This window comes from Vanessa cardui, chromosome Z (assembly GCF_905220365.1).
Source record: "Vanessa cardui chromosome Z, ilVanCard2.1, whole genome shotgun sequence".
In the NCBI taxonomy this organism is placed as follows: Eukaryota; Metazoa; Arthropoda; class Insecta; order Lepidoptera; family Nymphalidae; genus Vanessa; species Vanessa cardui.
In genome coordinates this window covers 1,836,171-1,860,499 of record NC_061154.1, presented here as the reverse complement: position 1 = coordinate 1,860,499, position 24,329 = coordinate 1,836,171, and the positions used below count along the sequence as shown (strand labels likewise).

The window sequence follows — 24,329 nt, the reverse complement described above, 5'->3', positions numbered from 1 at the left end:
TAAAGTTTGTTATTTTCTAGCAACTCACTCATATAATAACTTGAGTAAAGGCATTTTGGTGTTTCTAAGATTCTGGCGTAACATTTAACATTGCTTCACTGACAAAAGATTTACTGACTTTGGCGTTGAGTAAGAGGCGCAATAACTTCATGTTTGTTCCTTATATTGATGTTACATGAATCGCGTTTTAAGTCGTCGATCTAGCCACTAGCTTAAAAGGATCCCACCCTATATCCTGTATTCCAAACCAATTAAAATTTAAAAAAACTCCAAAGAAATCGAAAGTTAAGCAGAGTATACACTATCATGTCCTAGAAAGGAGATACAGCCGTGGTTTTAATCCTAAATTAATTTTCATAATATTGGATTAATATTCGATCAGAGATAATAGAGAATACATATCATATTGCAGCTTAATATCCAGTTGCAATAGGATGCCAAGTTTGAAATCGGTATGGAAGTACGGAAATATCAGCATCCAAAATTTCCCGAATATACATTTAAATTTTTCGGAATTAAGGCATGTTGATATTTATTATGATTTTTGCTTTACTCGAGATATCATTTAAGTCATCTATGGCATGCAAATAGCTCACGATGTTTTCCTTCACTACCGACCACAAGACGAATTATGAATGCAATTGAAGCGCAATAAAACCAGGTAAGCACGGCTACCCAGCCATGATTCAGTTTCACGTGTTTAAATTTTTCGCCCATTTCGGTTGTAAGTATTTATGAAAGTGAGTTCAAAAAATAGTTTTCACAACAGAAAGATCACCCTATACCACAGGAAAATGCTACATCTATTAACCTTTCGAATAACTCTTCTGAGAGGTCTTTTCCGAGACAAGCCATTATATTGAAGAGTCCCGGTACTTTCGGAGTAATTTATTGTGCCTTTGCACTGAATTATGTTTCAGTTCACAATAGCGATTCAGTCAGCCAGTGATTGAAAAGGTGATCAAGTTGAGAAGTCATTTAAATAACCTACCGTGACATTGCCGAAACCACCAACCAAATCAAACAGAAATATAACCTCATACAATACCATATTGACAAACAGTACATGTTCTACTACATATTTCGTGTCCTGAAGCATCAAAACGACAAATACAATCACTCTAAGCCAGCCTCAGACATTATATTCGCTGTGTTAGCGTACATATATTTAGGAGGCAGATTTAATAAGCCATCGTAATTATTCAAGACTAATTCCGAAACTCTTTGAACTTAGTTGAAGTTTATTTGAAAACGAAAGTGACTTACAGTTTATCTCAGCTAAGTTCGAAATGTAGTTAAAAAATTCAGATTCATAGTTATTTGTGACAATTTAATTTCATATTTAAAAATACAGTCTGAGCAGATGGTATACGGTCGCTTCTGCTCAGATATCGCTGACACTACAATAACAAAGCCAGTGTATTCAATACAATTGACAAATCTCAAAGAAGCTGTGCCAAAACCTTTAAAAAACTGGTTTGAGACGATTTAAAGGCCAATTACTCATTCATCTTTTTGTGGCATGTGCCATAGAAAGTCTATGTTTCAGATATTTAAAGCAGATATCCCCTTGTATCTTGTATGCATTGAAATAAGGTAGCATGAATTTAGGTTCTGACAATATTGTTTTCCAGGTATTGAGCAGATGTATCATCTCATATGAAACACTCTCAGGATGGACGTCGTTCGGATGAAGAGGCTCAAATATCAAAGTGCTGTCTAACACTCACGCCTATCCCGCCTATGACGCTCTCCACTGTAAAGGCCAGTAGGACTAAGTTCCACAAAGTACCTTGTTCATATTGCTCGCAACGGAATCCGTAATACTATACAAGCGTTATTTGTCTCTGTCTGTCAAACTAAATATGACCCTGAAAGACAAGGACAAAACATAATAATATTTATCAATATGGTAAGTCTGTTATTTTGTAATTGAATTTAGCACAAGTGAAGTCAAGCGCTCAGAAATGTTTCTTGAAATATTATCCGACCATTCAGCTATTACCTGTTTTATTATGCTCTCATATCAATTGCCGTAAAACTCACAATATACCGCGCCTTTAGGCATTAGCAAAATTGAACAACCCTTTTTATAAATTAATAATAATTTGCTTGCAGTGCTAATTTTCTATTTCTCTCTTTATTTGAAGGTTAATAATATTTCATTTCAATCTAAGCCAAGGCAGAGAAGCCATTAGAATTAATTAGAATTTAAAGGGTAAATTGTCAGATAATAGGAAAACGGTCCCTATACGGCTTCCAATGTGAAATAAATATCGCTTCGTTGGCTGCAATGAAACTCCAGCTTAATTAAATTTATATTTAATACGAAAGCAAATGAGCCTCGGTAACCATGCATTCATAAGTGACTACCGCTGCAATGAGCAGTTACTGTGTGGAGCGTAATCTTTATACAAATGTGTATCTTGTTTGCTTTTGCAAGCCCCTCTGGGTAGATATCACTCACTCGAAATATGGAATATATCACCGTCGAAGAGTAACACTTGGTTTAGTTGTGTTAAAGTTTAATGAATGAGTAGCTCACTCATTTACAAGTACAAGAGACATTAAACTCAAATTATTTGTATTAAATATACTTACTGGTTATGTTATGTTGAAAATCAGAAAAATACATAAAGTGAGAAACGAAACTATCAGACAAAAAACCAAAATCACCGATGCTCTGAAACATGCACTCACACTTAAGTGGAAGTGGGCTGGACATATCCCACGATATACTGACAAAAGATGGACTATTGAGACCACAAGATGGAACGGCCCTGGGGGAAAGAGAAGTGTTGGTAGACCAAAAAAAAGGTGGACTGATGATATCACCAATGTCACAGGGAGCGACTGGCTAACAGTAAGCAAGGACAGAGAGACGTGGAAAAAACTGGAGGAGGCCTTTACCCAAAAAGGGGTCCATATTTCACACAATGGAGACTAACCACACTAACAATAAATTAAGAAAACCTACTAACAAACTACTAATTTCATTTGAAATGTTATATTGAAATATGGAATAAATGGCTTTATTATTATTATTATATTATTATTATACTTACTGGTGGTCAAATTAAACACTACCACCGGTTCGGAAAAAGAAACACCCTAACCTGTCGGAGAGAAAGGCAGCAAATGAATCTAAGAATAGAATCAGTGGAGCATTGACGATATAAGGAATTAGTAATAATTCTTACTGTACTCGTACGATATCGAAGGTGTCATTATGTGGTAGTAAAAAATAGTAACAGCCAGTTAATTGCCCACTGCTGGGCTCAGACCTCCTCTTCCATTAAGGAGATGGTACCCAGAAGTAAATATGTTGAGTGCATGATCCGATGATCCGAACATTCTCCAGAGAGCCTAACCAAGTAATGTACCGAGTACCAAGTAATGTCCGCGTTTTCTCAGACAAAGTGAAATCCTTACCTATGAATTACGAAATTTTTAATAGCAGTACATGAGATGTGAATCCCGGACGAAATGCTTGAAAAGGTCACTGGGCCACCGAATTAGATTATATTTAGACTATTACCTTTTTGCTACGAAACGATGTGAACTTTGAGATAGAACTCGCGTCAGTCCCTCGTGACTACTGACTGTGCTCGTTCCGATTCCGTCGAGCTCGACTTTAATCTTAATAGGGATTACTTTGGTATATATTTATAAAAGAGTAGTTATCCATCCCAACTTGTTTTTTGAAGGTTTTCCTATGACCTATCTGACTTATCGTTTTGGTTCATTTCTATGTTTTTCTAAGAGACATCATTTTCTGCCAACGATTCTATTTATCCCAATTTTGCCTATTATGGTGCTCTGAAAGACACTGTAAACTAACCTCAGCCAATGGCCAGCCCAATGTGAACCACTAAAAGGAATTACGAAAATTTAAAGTTGATGTGCTGAAAAACGAAACTTAATTTTCATATTTTATATTGAAGATGATTGCGGGTTCAAACCAAGTATACCCCACTGAATTTTCAAGTGCATAATTTGTGTTTATAATTCATCTCGTATTCAGGTAGTAAAGGAAAACATCGTGGAGAAACCTGCGTGTGTCTACTTTCAACAAAATTTTCCCACACGTTTCTCTACCAACCCGCATTGGGACAACGTAGTTAAATGTGCTCCAAACCTTTTCCTCAAAAAGAGAGGAGGCCTGAGCCTAGTAACAGAAAATTTAAAAGGCTGTTACTGTAAATTATGAAAACATTGATTCTAACATCAATCATCACACTTTTAGTTCCTTATTACTATTTTGAAATTGTGTATATATCAATAAATATAATAATTATTATAAAACAATAAATACGACCATATTATATGGGTATAGTAATGAGACAATAAGAAAAACTAACTCACTTGGTGTTATCTTATCCGGTTCCAAGAAGCTCTCCGACTCAGGTTCCTTCATATCGCCGTTCAGGTATCGATGTTCCACGTCTATGAAGTGCCCCATCGTCACAATCGTGACGGCGAAATAAATCTGCGAAAGAAAAAAGTATGTAAGGATAAAAGTGGAAAATAAAAGCCTATTAGTTTTCCACTGCTAAGCTAAAGCATTTTCTCCCCTTGTCTCCACTCTCTCCCCGAGGAGAAGGTTTTGGAGCTGTTTTCACATCAACTTCCTCAAATTGTGATAGTGCATATGCGACAGTTTTTTGTTAATTAGACATATCTCGGCCTAAAACTAATTTGAAATATTTATGATGCCTCTGGACGGGTACTCCTCCGTACCAGCTTTTTCCCTTTGATCGTATTCAACGCAGAGCGGTTCGAAATATCAACGGTCAAGTCTTTCCAAACTGCTCGATCCTTTTTGTTGTCACACTGCATCTTATGATACTATCGATAACACCAGAACCATCTCCTGGCCGCTTGCCACCGAGTCGGATTTCACCACGACGACCAAAACCTGCTTCCGGTAATAGATATATTTTACAAATTATTTGGATCAATCACGGTTGCTTTCATTTTTGGTATGATCGAAATTTGAGAAAGTACCAATACCAGTTTGAAATTTTGATCGAAATAACTAATGACTAATTGAAAAATACTTACTAACGAGTAAATAAACATAATTATACGCATTTGTGTATCTTGTATTTTTTCTCAAATATTTTCTACTATTACTTATATAATCCTCAATAATATTGTTTGCAAAAACAAATAACCTTATAGCTCATTTAATAAGGCTTATTTGTTGTTTTTTTTTTTTAAATTTATTTATGGACGATTGTAAGAATATATTACGGAATTTTATTATAGAATCAATTACGCGGGCATGTTATACCTACTCCGTGAAGTAGAAAACTTTTCTTTTACATAAGTATTACAGCTATCAATATCAAGCCTAAGCCTGTAAGCCTGTAAATTTTTCACTCCTGGTCTAAGGCTTCCTCTCCCTTTGAGGATAAGGTATGAAACATATTCCACCACGCTGTTCCAATACGGGTTGGTGGAATAAACATGTGGCACAATTTCTATGAAATTAGGCACATGCAGGATCTCTCACGATGTTTTCCTTCACTGCCGGGCACGAGACGAATTATAAATACAAATTAAGCACATGAATATTCATCGGTGCTTGCCTGGGTTTGAACCCACAAGCATAACTGGGCCATCTCGGCTCTTTATGGTTAAAGTTAGATAAACATGATGTAAAATATTTGTATATGACGTTTCTTGATATAACGATTCCGAAGTACCGAGTAACAACGTGCTTTTTTGCATACTATTTGACTGTCTCTTTGTTTCCGTACACCGGTGGTAACAATAGAATGAGTTTTAATTAAACCGGACTTCTCAGCGAAGATTTTTTGATTATACCGAAAAACATGTATCTAGGCCAAAAGTAAGTTATTAGAACGAATACATAATTATACTGCTTCGTTGCAGAAAATAAGTGATTCTTTGAACTTATCTCAATCAAGAATCTGATTTCTTTTCCAATTTTTCTCCAATTTTTTTCCTCTTTAAGTATAAAAGAGGAATCGTGCTGACACGGCCTTTTGGCGGAGTAAATTACTTGTCTGTTGAAAACATGAAAAGTTATTCGTTTATAATTTAATAGGCATCGATTGATATTGATTTAAAAATATATAAATAATTTGATCTTAATCGTATCAGCCGAAATGGCCTAGCGGTTAGAACGTGTGCATCTTACCCGACGATTGCGGGTTCAAACCCAGGCAAGCACCACTGAATATTAATGTGCTTAATTTGTGTTTATAAATCATCTCGTGCACGGCTGTAAAGGAAATTCTGTCACATGTGTATTCCACGAACCCGCATTGGAACAACGTGGTGGAGTATGTTCCAAACCCTCTCCTTAAAGAGAGGAGGACTTATCCCAGCAGTGGAAAAATTACAGGCTGTTGTTGTTGTTGTTGTTTCATGAATCAAGATGTATTTATAAATGTACAATAGAAGCAATACAAAATCTTATGTTAATATTCTCGTATTCTTGTTATTGAATAATTTACAATAACATAAACATATTTGTAATAAAACGTTGACTTGCATTTGGTTTCGATGGCTGCATAAAACACACTACTCATAACACGAGTGACACATCGCTAATTATAATCCGTTCAATTGATTAACGAAGATTGAACTTTCGGAGTGCTCTCGATTGACAACTCCTCTTTATCACGGCCGAACTAAATGAAATTAACTACAACTGCGACAAAACACAATAGTAAACGTAGAAATATATGTACATATTTAAGTAAATAAGTGGTTACTAATAAAAGGGAAAGAGATGTATGGAAAGGTTTAATGAAGACCCGCGCCGTAGAGGCGACTACTACAAACATTATTTAATATATATTTATATACACAAAACTAATATATAATATACAATTTAACTAAACATTAGTATAACCTAGAATAAGTGCTTAATAACTTTTCTTTGTAGTAAAAAAATGGCAATTTTTTTTTAAATTGGGCACCATGGCAAGTGTTTATTGAAGCCATAAGAATTTTAATTATTCCACACACTCCAATGCCCCACCAACTTTGGGAACTAAGGTATTACTGTGCCTATAATTACAGTGAATCACTTATCATTCAACGCGAAACACAGTAATACTAATTGGCTGTAGGATATTGGAGAGTTGGCACCTATCAAGACGAGTTTGCGCAAAACCACTAATGGATATCAAAACTTAAAGTAAAAATAATATGTCTGAGTTAGTGCGTGATTTTGAACTGTTTGCTAATCGGCATTTCTGCCCTGATCTCGTCTAACTCTCTCCAATTTTCACTATATATCGTTTACTCTATCCAGTACCATTTATTTTTCTCTGTGCAACGAACCAAGTCACCGCGTCTGTCATCTTCTCCACGTGCAGAATATTTAAAATCTACATAATTTCCTTTTTAGGGTACTAAGATCTCGTTGCGCTAATGGGTAGCTTACATGGATGCCGAGTTCATGAGCTCAAACCCAGTTGGTTACCACTTTCCGAAAAATCTCAGAAGCAGCATACAAATTGGGATACAATACTTTTTGGTAAATGGTAGTCTAAATCCTTTCGTTTTGAAAGAACGTAAAGAACAGCCTAAGCCTTTAGTTATAATGTTTTATTTGGCACCGTATCGTAATCTGCTGAATAAAAGCTGAATACATTAGAACCAAACCCTCACAGTCCGAGATAGAATACTGTTTAAAAAAAATTTGCTAATCGAGTCTATAAATAACATCAAACATTTAAGTGCCTTTACCAAACCTAATCCAAGATACGGCGCCAATCGTAAGTTTTGCTAAATGGTTTTATATGTACTTTTAAAAAAACCCTGATAAAATAAATTGTATATTTATACGTAACATTTACAATACATAAATCGGTATATCTGTTTTATCATACTATAGATAATTTAAAGAGAAGTTTCGTGACTAAATAATCGATGAAATTTTTAGTACTTATCGTATTACATCGATTTATCTTAAGCTTTCAGTTTGAGATATCTAATTTCATTTTGTCTGTCCAATTTATCCCTACAAAACCATAGCTAATATGATATTACTCTACTGAGACCTTAAACTTTCGTGATTTATTGGCCACAAATCATAAATCTGGGACACTCAGTCATAAATCCGCGGTAGAATCGTATCCTTATTCCACTTAAGTAGCGAATAAAGATCATTTTTTCCTTCTTTTTTAATAAAATAATAAATTCAGCAACAACCTTTGGTGTAACAATTTTATGACAAGATGGTATGCTGCCTCTCCCCAAGAAATGTTTTTATGAAATATAACAAGGTTTAAAATTATGCCAAAACAAAGCACTTTATTAAGGGAGCTTGTGTTGGAAATATTTTTTTAGTCCAAAACATTGTAATATCGGTCTTTTAAAAATTTCTATCACGTTTAATGGTACTCTAAGTATGGTAAGTCACTCTTTATTGCATCAACTAGGTACCAGTTAAAGTTAAGTTAAAATTGGTCTAGCCGTTGCAAAAATTTACCGGAACAAATAGTCAAAAATTGAAAAAAATATATAGTGGTATAAGTAGTGCGTCAACATATATATTAAGTAAAAAGCGCTTATTTTAATAATACATACAGACATTCCAATTTTATTATATGTATAGATAAAAAAAGTATTCGCTTTTCACCCGAAGAATCAGAATTGTGATGCAATATAAAATTACAAATAAAAATAAAAAATCATACCTGTATGATGTATTTCATGATTGAAAAATAAATCGTGTCGTAATAAAAATAACAATTAAAGTCGTGCGATATTTCTTAACCAATATTCCATTTTATTTATATTTTGCGTTTTAATTTTATAGACTCGTGATAAAAATGCTGTATATTTTATTACCTTAATACGGCGCATTAAGGTTAATGCCTGTACATACTGTTATGTGTATGTTTTTTTACTATCTAGAGCCTTTTAAAATTCATTGCATATATTTCAGAGGTTTTACTTATCACTAGATAGTGTAAAACAACGTCGCTTTCTCTGTCCCTATATCCCTATGTATGCTTAAATCTTTAAACTAGATTTTGATGCGGTTTTTTTAATAAATAGAGTGTTTCGATAGGAAGGTTTCGGTATATAATACACAGACAATATTGTTAGGAAACACTGATAACTTTAGAAGTTTCTGATGTGATTTTGTATATAAACAAATTCTGTGGTTTATTGAGCATCATTATTTCACCCGTGCGAAGCTAGGGCGCGTCGCTAAAATAAAAATAAAAATACGATTCATACGAAATTGAAAATAAAACTCACAAACGTAAAAAAAAATCCACGTCACTATAAATTATAAAATAATGTCCCCCGCATTTGTCTGTATGTTCGCGTTGAACTCCAAAACTACTGAGCGGATTTTCATGCGGTTTTCACTATTAGACAGAGGGATTCATAAGAAAGGTTTAGATATAAAATTTATTAAGGTTTTTGTGTAATGAAGTTGAAATAGAAAGACAATTGTTAAACATGTCGAAATAAAAATAAAAACTTTTATCCACCCGTACAAAGCCATAAAGAAAAAAATCGTAACCATAATGAAATCTAATAAATTTAACGACCTCCGTGGTCGAGTAGTGTTTACACCAGTTTTCATAGTTACGCCATTTCGAGGTTCTGGGTTCGATTCCTGACCAAGTCGATGTAGATTAAGTTCATTAGTATTTTCATGTTGTCCTGGGTCTGGGTGTGGTACCGTCGTGACTGCTGATTTTAGATAACACAAGTGCTTTAGCTAATTACATTTGGATCAGAGTAATGTATGTATTGTTGTCCATTTATATTTAATCAGTACTGCTTTAGTTCAAATTTGTTTAACCGTATTAAATTGACAGTTCGTTTGAGTTCTAAATTATGAAGCATTTCAGCTGTAATTATTCTGAAAGACTTTAGGTCTGAGCGGTCGCATGTTTGCAATAGTAAACGAACTGGGAACATAAAGCGGCCGACATATGATATCCGTACTAAGCCAAGTTAGTAAGGGTATGAATTAAACATGAATTAATTTAAGCTTTGTGATCGTTAATCCACCGCCATTGTTTGCAGGGTGACCAAAATTTACATCGATTCATAATATGCTCATAAAACTTTATAATCTTCGTGAATTGACATTTTAAGAGCGTAATGTGTTTTAATGAAACGTTTGAAAGGGATTTAAACGCTCTTTTTTTATTGTTTATTAACATTAACGGTTTAAAATCATTACTTTAATGTGATACAACAAAAAATTGACGTTTAAAAGTATGTCAATGATTAAATATATCATTTTAATAGTGTGAAGTATATATATATATATATATATTTAATTATTTATTTTATATGTATTGACAATATAATCTATTAATGGATATATAATTTGTGTATTCTATATTTATATTTATTTCATAGTTTTATTAACAGATTCATATTATTTTATTTATTAGTAGAGCACCACCCACCTTATATTCTATGACCTATCCTACACCTGTTGGTTGCCTGGAAGAGATCGCTATGTAGCGATAAGGTCGCCAAAATTGTAGGCCTGTCATATCTAGGCCATATCTTTGTCATTTGTATTTTTTTTTTATTTCACTGTGTGGTGTACAATAAAAGAATAAACTAAGTATAAAAATAACTAAGTTAAAAGTTGTTGATTTATGTCCTACAATGTAATAAGACCTTGCATTGTGTTTGAAATTGTATTTAAATTCATAACAACAGCATCCAATCTCATCGCGAATTCGATCGTGAAATATCGAACAGTAAGACGCGAGTCGACTGTGAATATTATACACATTACATTCGGATTCGCTCAACAAATCAAGGTCACTGTTTCGCTGTCAGTTGTCAACATTATAGTGAAATGGACAAAGTTTTTCTTTTTTATTTATTTATTTTACAACATCCACAGGCTCGCAGATGCCCGTGCCTTTTTTTCATATTATTTTAAACATTTTGGCGTTTTATATTTTATACTAAGCATCAGTAGATCTTCGCTGGATTTCATTCTTGTCGTATTCTTGGGAGACGTGGCCCACTGCGCGTGGTGACAATGACGCTGTAAGAAATATTAACTATTCCTTACCGATGTAAATGTGCCACCAACCTTGGGAACTAAGATGTTATGTCCTATGTGCCTGTAGTTACACTGGCTCACTCACCCTTCAAACCGTAACACTACAATACTGAGTACTGTTATTAGGCGGTAGAATAACTGATGAGTGGGTGTTACCAACCCAGACGGGCTTGCACAAAGCCCTACCACTAAGCAATGTCCCACTGATCGGTTAAAGCTTAACTCTCCCTGAAGAGATCAACAACAACAACAACAGCCTGTAAACTCCCACTGTTGGGCTAAAGGCCTCCTCTCCATTTGAGGAGAAGGTTTGGAACATATTCCACCACGCTGTTCCAATGCGGGTTGGTGGAACACACATGGGGCAGAATTTATATGAAATTTGTCACATGCAGGTTTCCTCACGATGTTTTCCTTCACCTCTGAGCACAAGATGAATTATAAAGACAAATTAAGCACATGAATCAGCGGTGCTTGCCTGGGTTTGAACCCGCAATCATCTGTTAAGATGCACGCGTTCTAACCACTGGGCCATTTCGACTCTCTGAAGAGATCATTTGGAAGTTATTTTAGCTTTATATTGGCACCACGCCTTAGCCATGCGTATTATATATACAAATGTCGAAGAACTTCATTAAAAATAAATATTACCATATGATGTTTTCCTTAACCACGGAGCACGAGATGAATTATAAACACAAGTTAAGCACTGTAAATTCAGTAATGCTTGCTTGGGTTTGTAAGCTGCCGTCATCGATTATTATGCGCCCTGACTGATGTCACCGTTCTTATTTTAAAATAACATTTTATATATTTTTGTATTATTTAAATTGGCTTTATTAATACGTACAATGCCAGTATCCAATAGCAGACGCATAAATTTTCGCGGAGCAGTCATAAGCCGGATTGGATAAAAACCACAAAATTCGTATTTTATGAGGACAAGGTTTTCGCTTCTATAATAAAATCTAAACATGATAACAGTTGCCACTTCATAAAATAGTAATGACTGAATTCTATTTTTGAAAAAAAATGAATTCTCGAATGTAAAAATATGTCAAACTAATAAAAACTCAGTAACAGTTATCTGCCAGTGGAAGTCACGTCAAAATCGGTCGAGATTAGTCGGAAAAAACAGATAGACAAAAATTGTAAAAAATGTTATTTTGGTGTATGTACCGTGTATACATACATATGTATTGAGTAAATCAATAAAATTTTAACAAAAAGAAAAACCGACTTCAAACAAAACACTATTTTAAAACAAATGAATATGCACGAAAAAGTAATAAAAATAATTGCGTATTCAACATATTTTTTAGAGTCTTCCTAAGTTAAATGAAATGAAAAATATTAGACTACTTAAAAGTCGATTAACGATTATATCATGTAGTTATAGTTATTGGTATATTTGGGACCCCACGGGAAGCGCTACCTTTCAAACAAAAAAAAAATTATCAAAATCGGTCCACCCAGTGAAAAGTTATGAGGTAACAAACATAAAAAAAAAAAAAAAAAATACAGACGAATTGATAACCTCCTCCTTTTGGAAGTCGGTTGAAAAGGGCTGTTTTTAGTACAAACAGACACTCCAATTTCATTATATGTATAGACTTTTTGTTGTCCGTCAATTCTATGATATTTTTTTTCACGCAACATTAGGCGACGGCCTCTCGATTCAGCCAAAAATAAATTAGCCAGTCATTTCAGTTTTCTTAAAAAACAAAAACTTTTTTTAAGTCGCTGTACAAAATCTTGATTAAAGTATAAACTGGAACGATAATAATTTATATATATTATGCGTACGTATCATGAATAATTACACTTTTAAATCATTTCTTTGGATGTATACCAAAAGTCATTGCTTTTCAATCATAAAAAATGATGATAAATATCAGATACGTATTTATTTAGGGTTACCAACATAAAAAAATAGTAATAATCAAATAATTATACATAATAATAAACCACAATATGCAGAAAAAAAAACACGAATCATCTATAATAATAATAAAAAATAACATCTCTAGTGATAATAATATAAAAAAGTCGCTTGAGTAAATATTTAAATACGATTATGTGATTACAATTAAAATGAATAAAATACAATTAATTAGTTATGTGGCGAAATACTTCATATACCTGAAAATAAAGGATAATTAATAAAGTCTTTAATCTTTATGGTTGTAGCGTAGAATTTCACGTGGGTTAATTGAATTGAACTAATTATAAACATAGTGAGGTGACTTAAAAATAATATTTATCGATTTTCACGATAAAGTCAGCAGTGGATTTATACGTAGCAGATGTGGCACATTCACTGAGACTCTTTAAAATACTTAATTCTATTCTATATGTTACAATACATTAGTTTATATATTTATTTATTAGTTTCTCGTTCGTTAGTCCACAGGTATTAATTCCAAGCTTTTTATCATCTATAAATGTACATTAAATACATATATAATTGTATTTAACTAATATGATTGTATTTTTTATATGTTGAAAAGAGTAACTACTGAGTTTTCTTCTCGGTAGAATCTACTTTCCGAACCAGTGGTAGCTTCACTTAATTGTTAAATGACGATCAAAAGTGCTTGTAAAAGCCCACTTGAATAAAGTTTATTTTGATTTTGATTTTATCATATACTAACTTGTAATTTTATAATATGTCTTCTTGTTTAACTCCTTTTGTGACTGAAAGAGCCTATAAGTATTAAATATTGCATAATATTGTGTCACAGATATCTACAACAAATAATAATCAATCTTAAACTCACAATATTTATAAAACACTTGCTAAGATCACGGGAATATAGCAAATGAATATACCAAATGCCTTAAAAGACTGCATCATCTACACCAGTAGTTCCCAAACTTATTTTTCTCGTGGACCACTTTCAAAATTTTATTGGTTTCGGTGGACCCGGTGGCTGCTACATTTATACCACATTCATAAAGTCGCCAAAAAATAAAAATTGTGTCGCTTCTGTGTTCACTTTTATGGACCCCCATTAACATCTTATGGACCCCCATATTTTAGTCACGCCTACATAGACCACCATCATGTCATGACCCCTGGGGGTCCACCTGGACCACTTTGGGAATCACTGATCTACGCTAACATTACATTAAAACTGTTTTCTTTTTCTTATAAGAATTGAATTTAACCAGAAAGACTTCGACAATGATGTAACTTTACGAAAATGCTACATTTTCCTAAAGTATTATCTATCTCTAAATAAAACTTGATTCCTAGAGCATTCGATGCTCTATAGCTATTTTTATTGACGTGAATACAACAAGGAATTCCCGCCATTTATTGGTTGATACTTCTGAGACATCAGTGTTGCGATTACGAATGATACAAAACATCAGAAATAACTCAGTCACTTATTCCCGTCACCACTGTGTAGGCAGGAATCATGAATTTGGAACACATTTTACGTATCGTTTCCTTCTGACTGTGTCAACTCCCGATACATTATTGCTTTCAAGTATTTCGTGTTTTAACAAAGAGGAAAACATAGCCTTGCAACGGTACCTAACTTTATATAATCACAGCAAGAAAACCATAATGTCAAAACAAAGTTATAATTTAGACAAGTAGACTTTCACGAGTATTTTAAATCCATATTTTACAATTTTTATAATAACAGATTATATTTAATGTATAACAATCGACGGTTCGGAATTATCGAGTAAGCACCGTTAATAAATACAATAGTCGGTCTTATTCATAATTATAAGATTTATATTTATATTTCTTCATAAAAACGCGCCCTCCGCGTTAATAAAATATAATTTGTATTATTTTGCTGTCAGTACTCTGATTTACACACACTAACACTACAAGCTTGTGTGTGTGTTGTAAGCACGCACATATATAGCACACATAAGCATAACTTACTCATACTAATAAACACTTAAATAAAACCTCAATAACTTTGACTTATCTGACCCTCTGGTCAACATATTACCTTTCGGGCTTGTGTGTGATAAGCCCGAAATATATGTATATTTTATCCTACATAAGGATTTGGTATAATCCTACTAAAATTGTAAAGCAAAGGTCTCACTCTAGATGAAATTTTATATGGTTATAGTCTGAGGGAAAGAACATATTTTTTATCAAGGAAATCACCAATCACTTATGGTGTAAAGTGAGGGGTATATGTTTGTATAATCAATTTTAATGACTATAAAATTCATAATAATTTACTTGAATAGTATTTATAATTATTTTTTTGTTGAATACGCTGTCTGCTTTATTTTTCTAGTACCTACCTACATCTATATAATTATTTTAATGTACACGTAAATATTTTATTGTTATTTTATGTTTAAGTATTTATATTAAATATTAGCATATATTGTCACAGCCCGTCAAATACGTAAGGTACCATAGAAAAACAGCGTTGGGATTTTGAAACCCAGCCTGGAAGCTGAATTTGATTTGAACCTATTTAGAAAATTATTGCTTACCAAATCCCTTCTTTTTTATATCTTTATTCATATATTGTTGTTTTTTTTTTGTAGATTAAGTAAGTTGTTTTACATATTGTGTAATAAAACGTTTCTTTCGTTTATTTCTTTCTATACATACCTCTGAGAACTAAAGAATTATGTAGAATGCAGGAAATATAGTGGTAATTACACTACTAATACAACAAATGCAATATTTTTCTACTGACGGTACGTAATGTAACATTGCACTCAAAATCGTGCCTCACCCAAAGGAGTTTCACTTCAAACTTTTTACAATTGAAACTTAATTCATGAGAAGTCAGAACGGCTAACTAGTACATTATGGAGGCACTTTGCACGTGCCGTGAATTTTGTAAAGTGCAATCAACCAGCCTTGATCGTGGTCACAATTAACGAGGAAATGACTTTAATGATGCCGGAATCTCGATGGCGGTTTACGAAAACCATAATTGAAATTGTTAACTGTGTACGTAAATTGGTAATGTTGATACGTCGATATATCGAGTTTAATAATCATTTCATACCATTTAACTGTTGAAATCTTGATACTCGGATAACAGTGCCCCTGAGATTAATTCAAGGGACTAGACAAGAGATACGACTATGTACGATCATTTCTAGCGCAACGAAAACCTTTGTAATCAAATAGGAATTTTAGTAATACTTTAAACATAATCTCCATTCTAAAATATGCACACGCTATAAGACTGTGAGAGTTGAAATGAGATGGCCCAATGGTTAGAACGCGTGGCAGGCAAGCACCACTATATATCTATATGTATATGTGCTTAATTTGTATTTGTAATTCATCTCGTGCTCGGCGGCGAAGGAAACCATCGAGACGAAGCCCTCTCCTTAATTGAAGAGGAGGCCTTATCCCAGCAGTGGGAAATTTACAGGCTGTTACTCTACTTTTTTTTATAAGACTGTGGATCTAAAATAGTTTGCAATATGAATACACTATATGCATAATAGTTTATGATTAATTCAGATTTATTATTACCTGATCACAGCTGTAGCCAGGCTCAATGACAAATCTTGATTAAATAATTATAAGGTACAAAATTGTTCCCATACCAATGTGAAATACAGCATTTTTTAAGGTTGGCGGGCGAGAATATGGGCCACCTGATGGCATGTGGTCACCGTCACCCATAGACAATGAAGCTGTAAGAAATATTAACTATTCCTTACATCGTCAATGTGCCTGTCCCTTATGCCTGTAGTTACAATGGCTCACTCATCCTTCAAACCGTAACACAACAATACTTAGTACTGTTATTTGAAATAAAGCATTGTGAAATAAACACTAAAATAATTCGAAAGCGAAAACTTACGAGCGTTTATACAACAACAAATATTTTCTGACTTTTTTCGATAATACCTCAATTAATTTCATTATTTCCACTCAAAGAACCTACAAAAAGTATTTTAAAAAATGTTACTCCATTATAATTTCATATAAATAAGCATGCGTTTCCGAGCATTCAATTAGTGGTCATATTTATAGAAGTTATTGTAATTATAATTTTAACCATAATTCGTAAATTAATATTTACTTTGTATTCTGAACATATTGTATGTTTGATCTCGATAATACGTAAAATTTAATAGTTGTACTGAAATAGCTTTATCGGATTGAAAATCATTACATAGTATACACATCAACACCGTCTAGGGATATTTTGTATAAAATTCTTAAACTCAAAAAATCATATCCGGTTTTAAAATCTTTTGATGAAAGACTATTTTATAAACCTTCTTGGACGATTCTAAATTTGAATTTGAAAAAAAATAATAAAAATAAAATTTTTACACGACATAATAGTAGCGATGGCCGAAGGTTACGTTTACCTACCGTCATATTAAGATATTTTTTTATGTCAAATTTAAGTTTTATAACAAGTTATCGATTAATTTCGAGTTAAACCTATTGTTTGCATCATGCAGCGGTGCCATTTAACGAGAGAAGAAATGTTAAGGGCAGTAGGCATGCTCAAAGCTGGGGCTACTCAACTGAGAATTGCTGAGGACATTGGAACAAGACAAAACGTCATATCTAGGTTATGGTCACGCTACCGTGCTACTGGTGAAGTGACTGAAAGATATCCAGGTGGGAAGCGCATAACCAATCAACGACAAGACCGATATTTGCAAGTTGCCGCGAAAAGAGAACCAAATGTTACGGCACTTCAATTGGTTCAGAGGCTCCAGCCAGAGGACCAGTTGCTTGTGAGTGACCAAACTGTAAGGAGAAGGCTGCATGAAGCTAACCTTCATGCTCGCAGGCCGTTTCGTACTCCAGCACTACGCCGAGGAAATCGTGGACGACGACTAGAGTGGGTTCGTGTAAATTTGCTCTCGGAAGATAACCAGTGGTCTGTAGTGCTGTTTACCGATGAGTCCCGGTTCGGTTTCCATCCCGATACACGTAGCGTACGTGTTTGGCGATTCCCTGGTCATGATAGCCGTCTGCAACATCTTCAGAAAGTCCATTCATACCACGGCGGCATAATTATGGTTTGGGCGAGAATTTATATTGGTGGAAGAACAGACCTCGTTTGGATCAGAAACACCATGGCGGCCAAAAAATGTCGTGACGAGATGCTTGTGCCAATAATTTAGCCCCATAGACTAAAATGGGCCAAGAATTCACGCTCATGCACGATAGCAACCGTCCGCACACAGCGGGAGTGGTGACGAGATGGTTGTAGGAATAAGACGTATCGGTCTTAGGCTGTCCCGCTCAATCACTTGACCTAAACCCCATAGAGCACGCGTGGGCCATACTCCAAAGAAAGGCTTCGAGGAATTTTCCTGCAAATATTGCGACGGATGAGCCACTTTTTTGCATCTTAGTCGGACCTGGGACAATATACCGCAGCAAGACTTGGATAACTTAATCCAAAGTATGAAAAATTGTTGCAGGACGTTATAAATGTCCTGGACAGTTTTACAGGCTACTGATTTTTCATATGACTGTTAAAAACAATAACTTTTCTACATTTTTCACATTTTCTTGAGACAAACTTTAATTGTTAGTTTTACCTATATTTTACGTTTTTTCTTTATTTAAGGATAAAATTGTTTACGCAAAATAATATGGTTTATTTTTTATTCTGGAGTATAGTCAGATAAATGGGCTTTATAAAAATATACACATGTTGCAGGTTATCTTTATTAAATTTTGAAATAATTGAGTCAATTCAAAATATCCCTAGACAATGTTGATGTGTGTATAAAACAAAGTCGCTTACCGATGTCTGTCCATGTGTTATATTATATTTCTTTAAAATTACGCAACGGATTTTGATGCAGTTTTTTTCAATAGATAGAGTGATTCGAGAGGCATGTTATTGTGTATAATATGTACATGGACAATATAGTAAAGAAGCACTGATACTTTCAGAAGTTTCTAATCCTATTATCCTATATATATCAAAGTAATGTATCTAACCGCTACAGATTGTATTGCTTAATGACACAAAGCTATGAATTTTGTATATATTGATATTCTGCAGTACATTTAGTATCAGCACTGGGTCGCTAACATATTATATTCATAATTATATCTATTTCTTACCAAACCTTAAGATCATCCTACTCAAAAACTATCTAAAACCTATTTAAAAGCCTTCTGATGCAGTCAATACTACATTAGTTGCTACAAATACCTACCTACCACCTTATTTCCAGAGAAATTATTTTCGTAATCTACAACTTAATACTCAAAATACAATAACATTGAAATTAGAATACCTTTCTTGTGTTTGTTTATTATAATCAAGCGTTAATATGTTAATAAATGTCGTGTGGTTTAAATTCTGTTCCTGATATTTATAAATATTTTTAAATTTTAAAAAATACCACATGTTTTTATGTAAATTATAATTTTTTATCTATGTAGATCATAGTAATCCTCTTTGTGAAAGATCTTTTCTGTAGGATTTGGCCGCTTTTGTAGACTGTTATTCAACAAAAGTATTGTGTTTCATTCGTTTATATTTATTCCTACTACAACATATTCTGACATAATCCCTTAAGCACTGCTTATATAAGTGTGGTAGACAAGGGCGAAATGGATAGAATTAATTTATTACGCATTTTCTTTTGTTTATATAATTATGGTTACATACGGTACTTTATTATTGTTTTAGGTGATCTGGCAGAGAAGGAAGATGTTCGACACAGCTCAGAAAATTATATAGCTTAAGTGGCAGTGGGCCGGTCAAATCTGTCAAATGGTTCTAGAGTGGAGACCTCGAACCTATGTCCAGCTATGGACTAATACAGGCTTACGATGATTCGTGACGTCAATTTTCATATAGATATATATATCTTAGTCGTAACACAATGCCAAAGCACTGTTCATTGCAAACAGCTGGCGAGTTTTAAAAATGCCACTAGCATATTTTCAACGTGCAACCTTATTTCCGTAAAGCATTACACACTGTGTGTAGTAAACGTGAACGCGTTGTGTTTCAAAGCAAATATTTTTCTTTTCCATCACTTTAAAGCGCTGGATAGTTTTGTTCTTGCACAAGCTTTCTCAGCCTTAGAGTTATTTATGCCTCACTACGGGATGTCTTTATTCAAGATTTGCATAACACCCTTTTATATGGATCACTGGAGTACTCGGAAATGCCTTGATGCTGTATTCTCAAAAGTGCAGATGAAGGGAGAAATTTCAAAGTATAATTACAGATATTCTGTGATTCTTGAAAGTGATATTGAAGGCGAAGATTTGAATAGGATTTGAATAGTATTATGCCTTTGCGGACTGAGGGCCTGACATAGAAGTAATTAATTCGTAAACAATTAAAAATTGTATTCAAAGAGGTTTTTCATTTATTATTTTTTAAATTGTAGCTGATGTTATTGTTGTCTTTTTTTGAAATATAATATCAAACCATATATAAGCCCTTTTGGACTTATTGGCAAATCTTTGCCTGTAAATATTTATTAATGGTAAAGACAAAGTGGTCATTTACATATAAAAAAAATATAATGAAATATAATGAAAAAATATTATTCACTTTCTTCAAAGCTTTGTAAGTATTCATGTACACAATTTATTTTCATATTTTAGAGTTCCATATGAGTTGAACACTTGGAATGGATTTTTCCTTTTCAAGCAAAATGTATTTTCACTTCAGCTTTATAATAAATATAATGAGAGCTGAAATAGCCTTGTGTTTAGTACAAGTATATTTACTGAACCTCGCGGTTACAAACCCGGAAATTACTGCTGAGTTTTCTTTGATGAGCTCATTTTCTGTTTATATATGAAGAGAAACTGAGATGGCTCAGTGGTTAGAGCGCGTGCATGTTAACCGATGATTTCGGGTTCAAACCCAGGCAAGCACCACTGTATATGTATATGTGCTGAATTTGTGTTTATCATTGATCTCGTGCTCGACGGTGAAGGAAAACATCGTAAGGAAACCTGCATGTGTGTAATTTCATCGGAATTCTGCCACATGTGCATTCCGCCAATCCGCATTGGAACAGCAGGTAGAATATATTCCAAAAACCCTCTCTTATATTGGGAGAGGAGGCCTTAGCCCAGCAGTGGAAACTACTACTACATATGAAGAAATATAAAGAAAGAAACATTTCGGATTATTTCATTAAAATCCTAATTCAACAAAACAACAATGTTGTATAATATTAATTTCTAAAATAAAGAAACTATTACTGACTAAAAACCTATTATAAATGCAACGACGTATATCAGTCTTAAATATAGATCTATTCACTTACGAAGGCACGCCCTTCCACGTCAAATTAGTATCGGCGTGCTTTGGCATGAGTGAGTGACGCTCGTGTCGATAATATGTATTAGTGTGCGTGAAGCGACTAAGAGTACAGACAGCAAAAAAGTGCAAATAAGATTAGTTAAGTTTATTATGACTTATAATTGAAAATGAATGGAATTCAGTATTTTGCATATAATAAGAAATTTATATTAATTAAATACCTTAACAGTATATTTTTTGTAATTATACTAATTGTAAATATATATATATATATATATATATATATATATATATATATATATATATATATATATATATATATATATATATATATAACTTCATGAAAAACGTAGGAGCCGAGTCTGAGTTATACGAAATATGATTTATCTTAATGTGCAGAACTGTACACATTTACTGATGGTAAATGGTCACCATCTATAACAGGCAATAGCGCTGTAATAATCATATGCGCGACCAACCTTGCCTGTAGTTACACTGGCTCACTCCCCTTTCAAATCGGAACACAAAACTACTGATTTTATTGATGTTTGGCGAAAGAATATCTGATGAGCAGGCGGCATCTACCCAGCTTGCAGATAATCCTATCAACACTAAGTCTATTCTTAATCCTAATATATAATTATATAAATTTATTGTTCATATAATTATATCAAATTATCAGCGGGATGTTACAGTCGTGCATTTACACAAATGAAATCTATACAAGTTTATTAACCTATTGTTACCATAAAGAAATAACGATTTTCATTTCTACTAATTAATTTATTTCCCATTTAATTTTCAACCTTATTTCCATTACGCCCAAAGTGGATTATTCTTTGAACACATTCGTTTCAGTGCTTGATTTTAAATACGACTGTTTTTCAAAAGCAAATAGTTGAATTTTATAAATAGATACATATCGTAAATTAAATTAATAAAATAATATGATCTCTTTTGTTGATTCCGTGCAATCATTATTATTTATTATGGTTTATATTATGTAATTAATTAATAAAAGTTATTTATAGAATATCATGATTGGGTTACTTTTTACCTCAATCTGATAAGTAACATGGAATACAAGAAAAATCTCGTGCATAAGTATGTATTCCTTTTTGATTGGTGTTCTTAGACCAATTAACCGTGCCTCGTCTGACAGTTTAATTATCTCTATTATCCCTTCAGTCCAGCTGATTACGATAAACACTTAGTAATGTTTTATACGTGTTATTTTCAAATAACTTCTTATTGTGACTGCACAATAAAATAGGACGAACACTGAATATACAATCACAAAAACATTTACTGACTTTAAATTTCCCACTGCTGAGCTAAGGCTTCTCCGATTGAGGGAAAGGTTTGGAGAATATTCCACCGCGCTGCTTCAACGCGGGTTATAAAACTGAATCTGACTATCATTATTTAATATATCAATACGGATTGAGTGTTTTTTTTTGTAATTTGGAATATGTAATCTGGCGTTTATTGTCATCAACACCAAAAAATTTAACAGTCTGTAAAAGTCAGTACGTTGCTAATGCATCAGAAACCATAGGTACTAAGATGTTGTGTTCCTTTAGTATGAGCACAAGGAATATCATATCTTGGAAGGGTGTATGAGCCAGTTCAACTATGGGAATAAATGGGCTCACTCAGTGGCGGATTTACAAATCTGCCGCTATTAAGCTAGTAGGCTATGCAATTTTTGCCGCCCCTACTTTTTTTTCAACATTTATGATTTGTGTTCTATTGTCCTCTTGAAATCGTTTTTTTTTTTCGTTATAAGTATGATTATAAACTAGGTGATATTTCTGTCAGTTACTAGATTTTTTTTCCAACCCGCTATGTAGTAACGAGTATAAGGATTACGCACGTATTGTGTATACATTTAATTAAAAGTTTTCTTCTTTAATTCTGTAAGACAAATTTGGGCTAAATTTGCCGCCCCTATAAATCTGCCGCCCTAGGCTCCAGCCTACTTAGCCTATTGGTAAATCCGCCACTGGGCTCACTCATCTTTCAAAGTGGAACACAACAATCATCAGAATTGCTATTTGGTAGTACCATTTGTAATATGGGTAATCAACCCAGACGGTCTTACTCAAATTCCTACTATTATACATATATCTAAACTGTACTTGGGTTCATCGATCTGAGCTATGATGAGACAGTGAGGGGAAAAAATAAAAAAAGTTTTTCTTACCATAGTGTAGATTGCTGAAGCGTAGCATCCTCGGCGAAGACTTCGCCAACAACAGCAAGATTGCATGAGTGGCATGATGGCAGAGTGGTCGGCAACTGAATATAAAAAAAATTAATTAACAACAGACAGTTGGAGTTTCATAAAAAAATTTAAAATATAGTGGAGTGTTCTCATTTTTACTCTTATCTCTGACTAACATATAAGCTCGGGCCGTTTAGCGGTGTTATTATATGAAAGCACACATTTGACCCAGATAAGAAATAATGTTTTTTTTTGTTTCAATACTCTTTTGTTTAAGCTTTATTTTTTTATAATTGATCTTATACATTTGATGATATTTAACTTTTTTAAATAATAAAATAAATAATAAAATTGCAGTGTCTGTTTGTAATATTAAAATAGCCCTTTTTTTACCCAATGCATATGTATGTATACACGGTACGTATACCAAAATAACATTTTTTTAAATTTTTGTCTGTCTGTCAGTTTTTTTAGGCTAATCTCTGGAACGGTTTGAACAATTTTGACGGGACTTTCGGTGGCAGATAGCTGATAAAATAAGGAGTAACTCAGACTACAAAATTTTTTTTTGGTATATTCCGCAATAGCAGTCCTTTTTTTATATAAAAAAAAACAACTGATTTCTATTTATATTACGGTAATTTATAAAAAACCGAAACACAATTCGGTTATTTCGACGGTTATTATAATCACGTACATACGATAAATATGTCGTACAAAAATAATATCCGAAGATATTTATTATTTCATTAAGACGAGCGTTTCGAATATATTTCGTAGCTCCAGTATTAATACAGATTACAAGAAT

The 24,329-nt window shown here is 33.4% G+C and overlaps 1 protein-coding gene across 2 annotated transcripts in view; it reads right to left on the bottom strand.

The window, feature by feature from the left end:
• LOC124542927 overlaps nt 1-24,329 on the bottom strand; it is a 232,060-nt gene that overhangs the window by 149,843 nt on the left and 57,888 nt on the right. For both annotated transcript variants that reach the window (XM_047120870.1, XM_047120871.1), the window contains exons 2-3: nt 23,501-23,595; nt 4,366-4,489 (exon numbers count right to left, since the gene is read on the bottom strand). In XM_047120870.1, coding sequence (XP_046976826.1) covers nt 4,366-4,489; nt 23,501-23,575 — 199 coding nt within the window. In that variant the 5' untranslated portion in view covers nt 23,576-23,595. The remainder of the gene's footprint in view (nt 1-4,365; nt 4,490-23,500; nt 23,596-24,329) is intronic.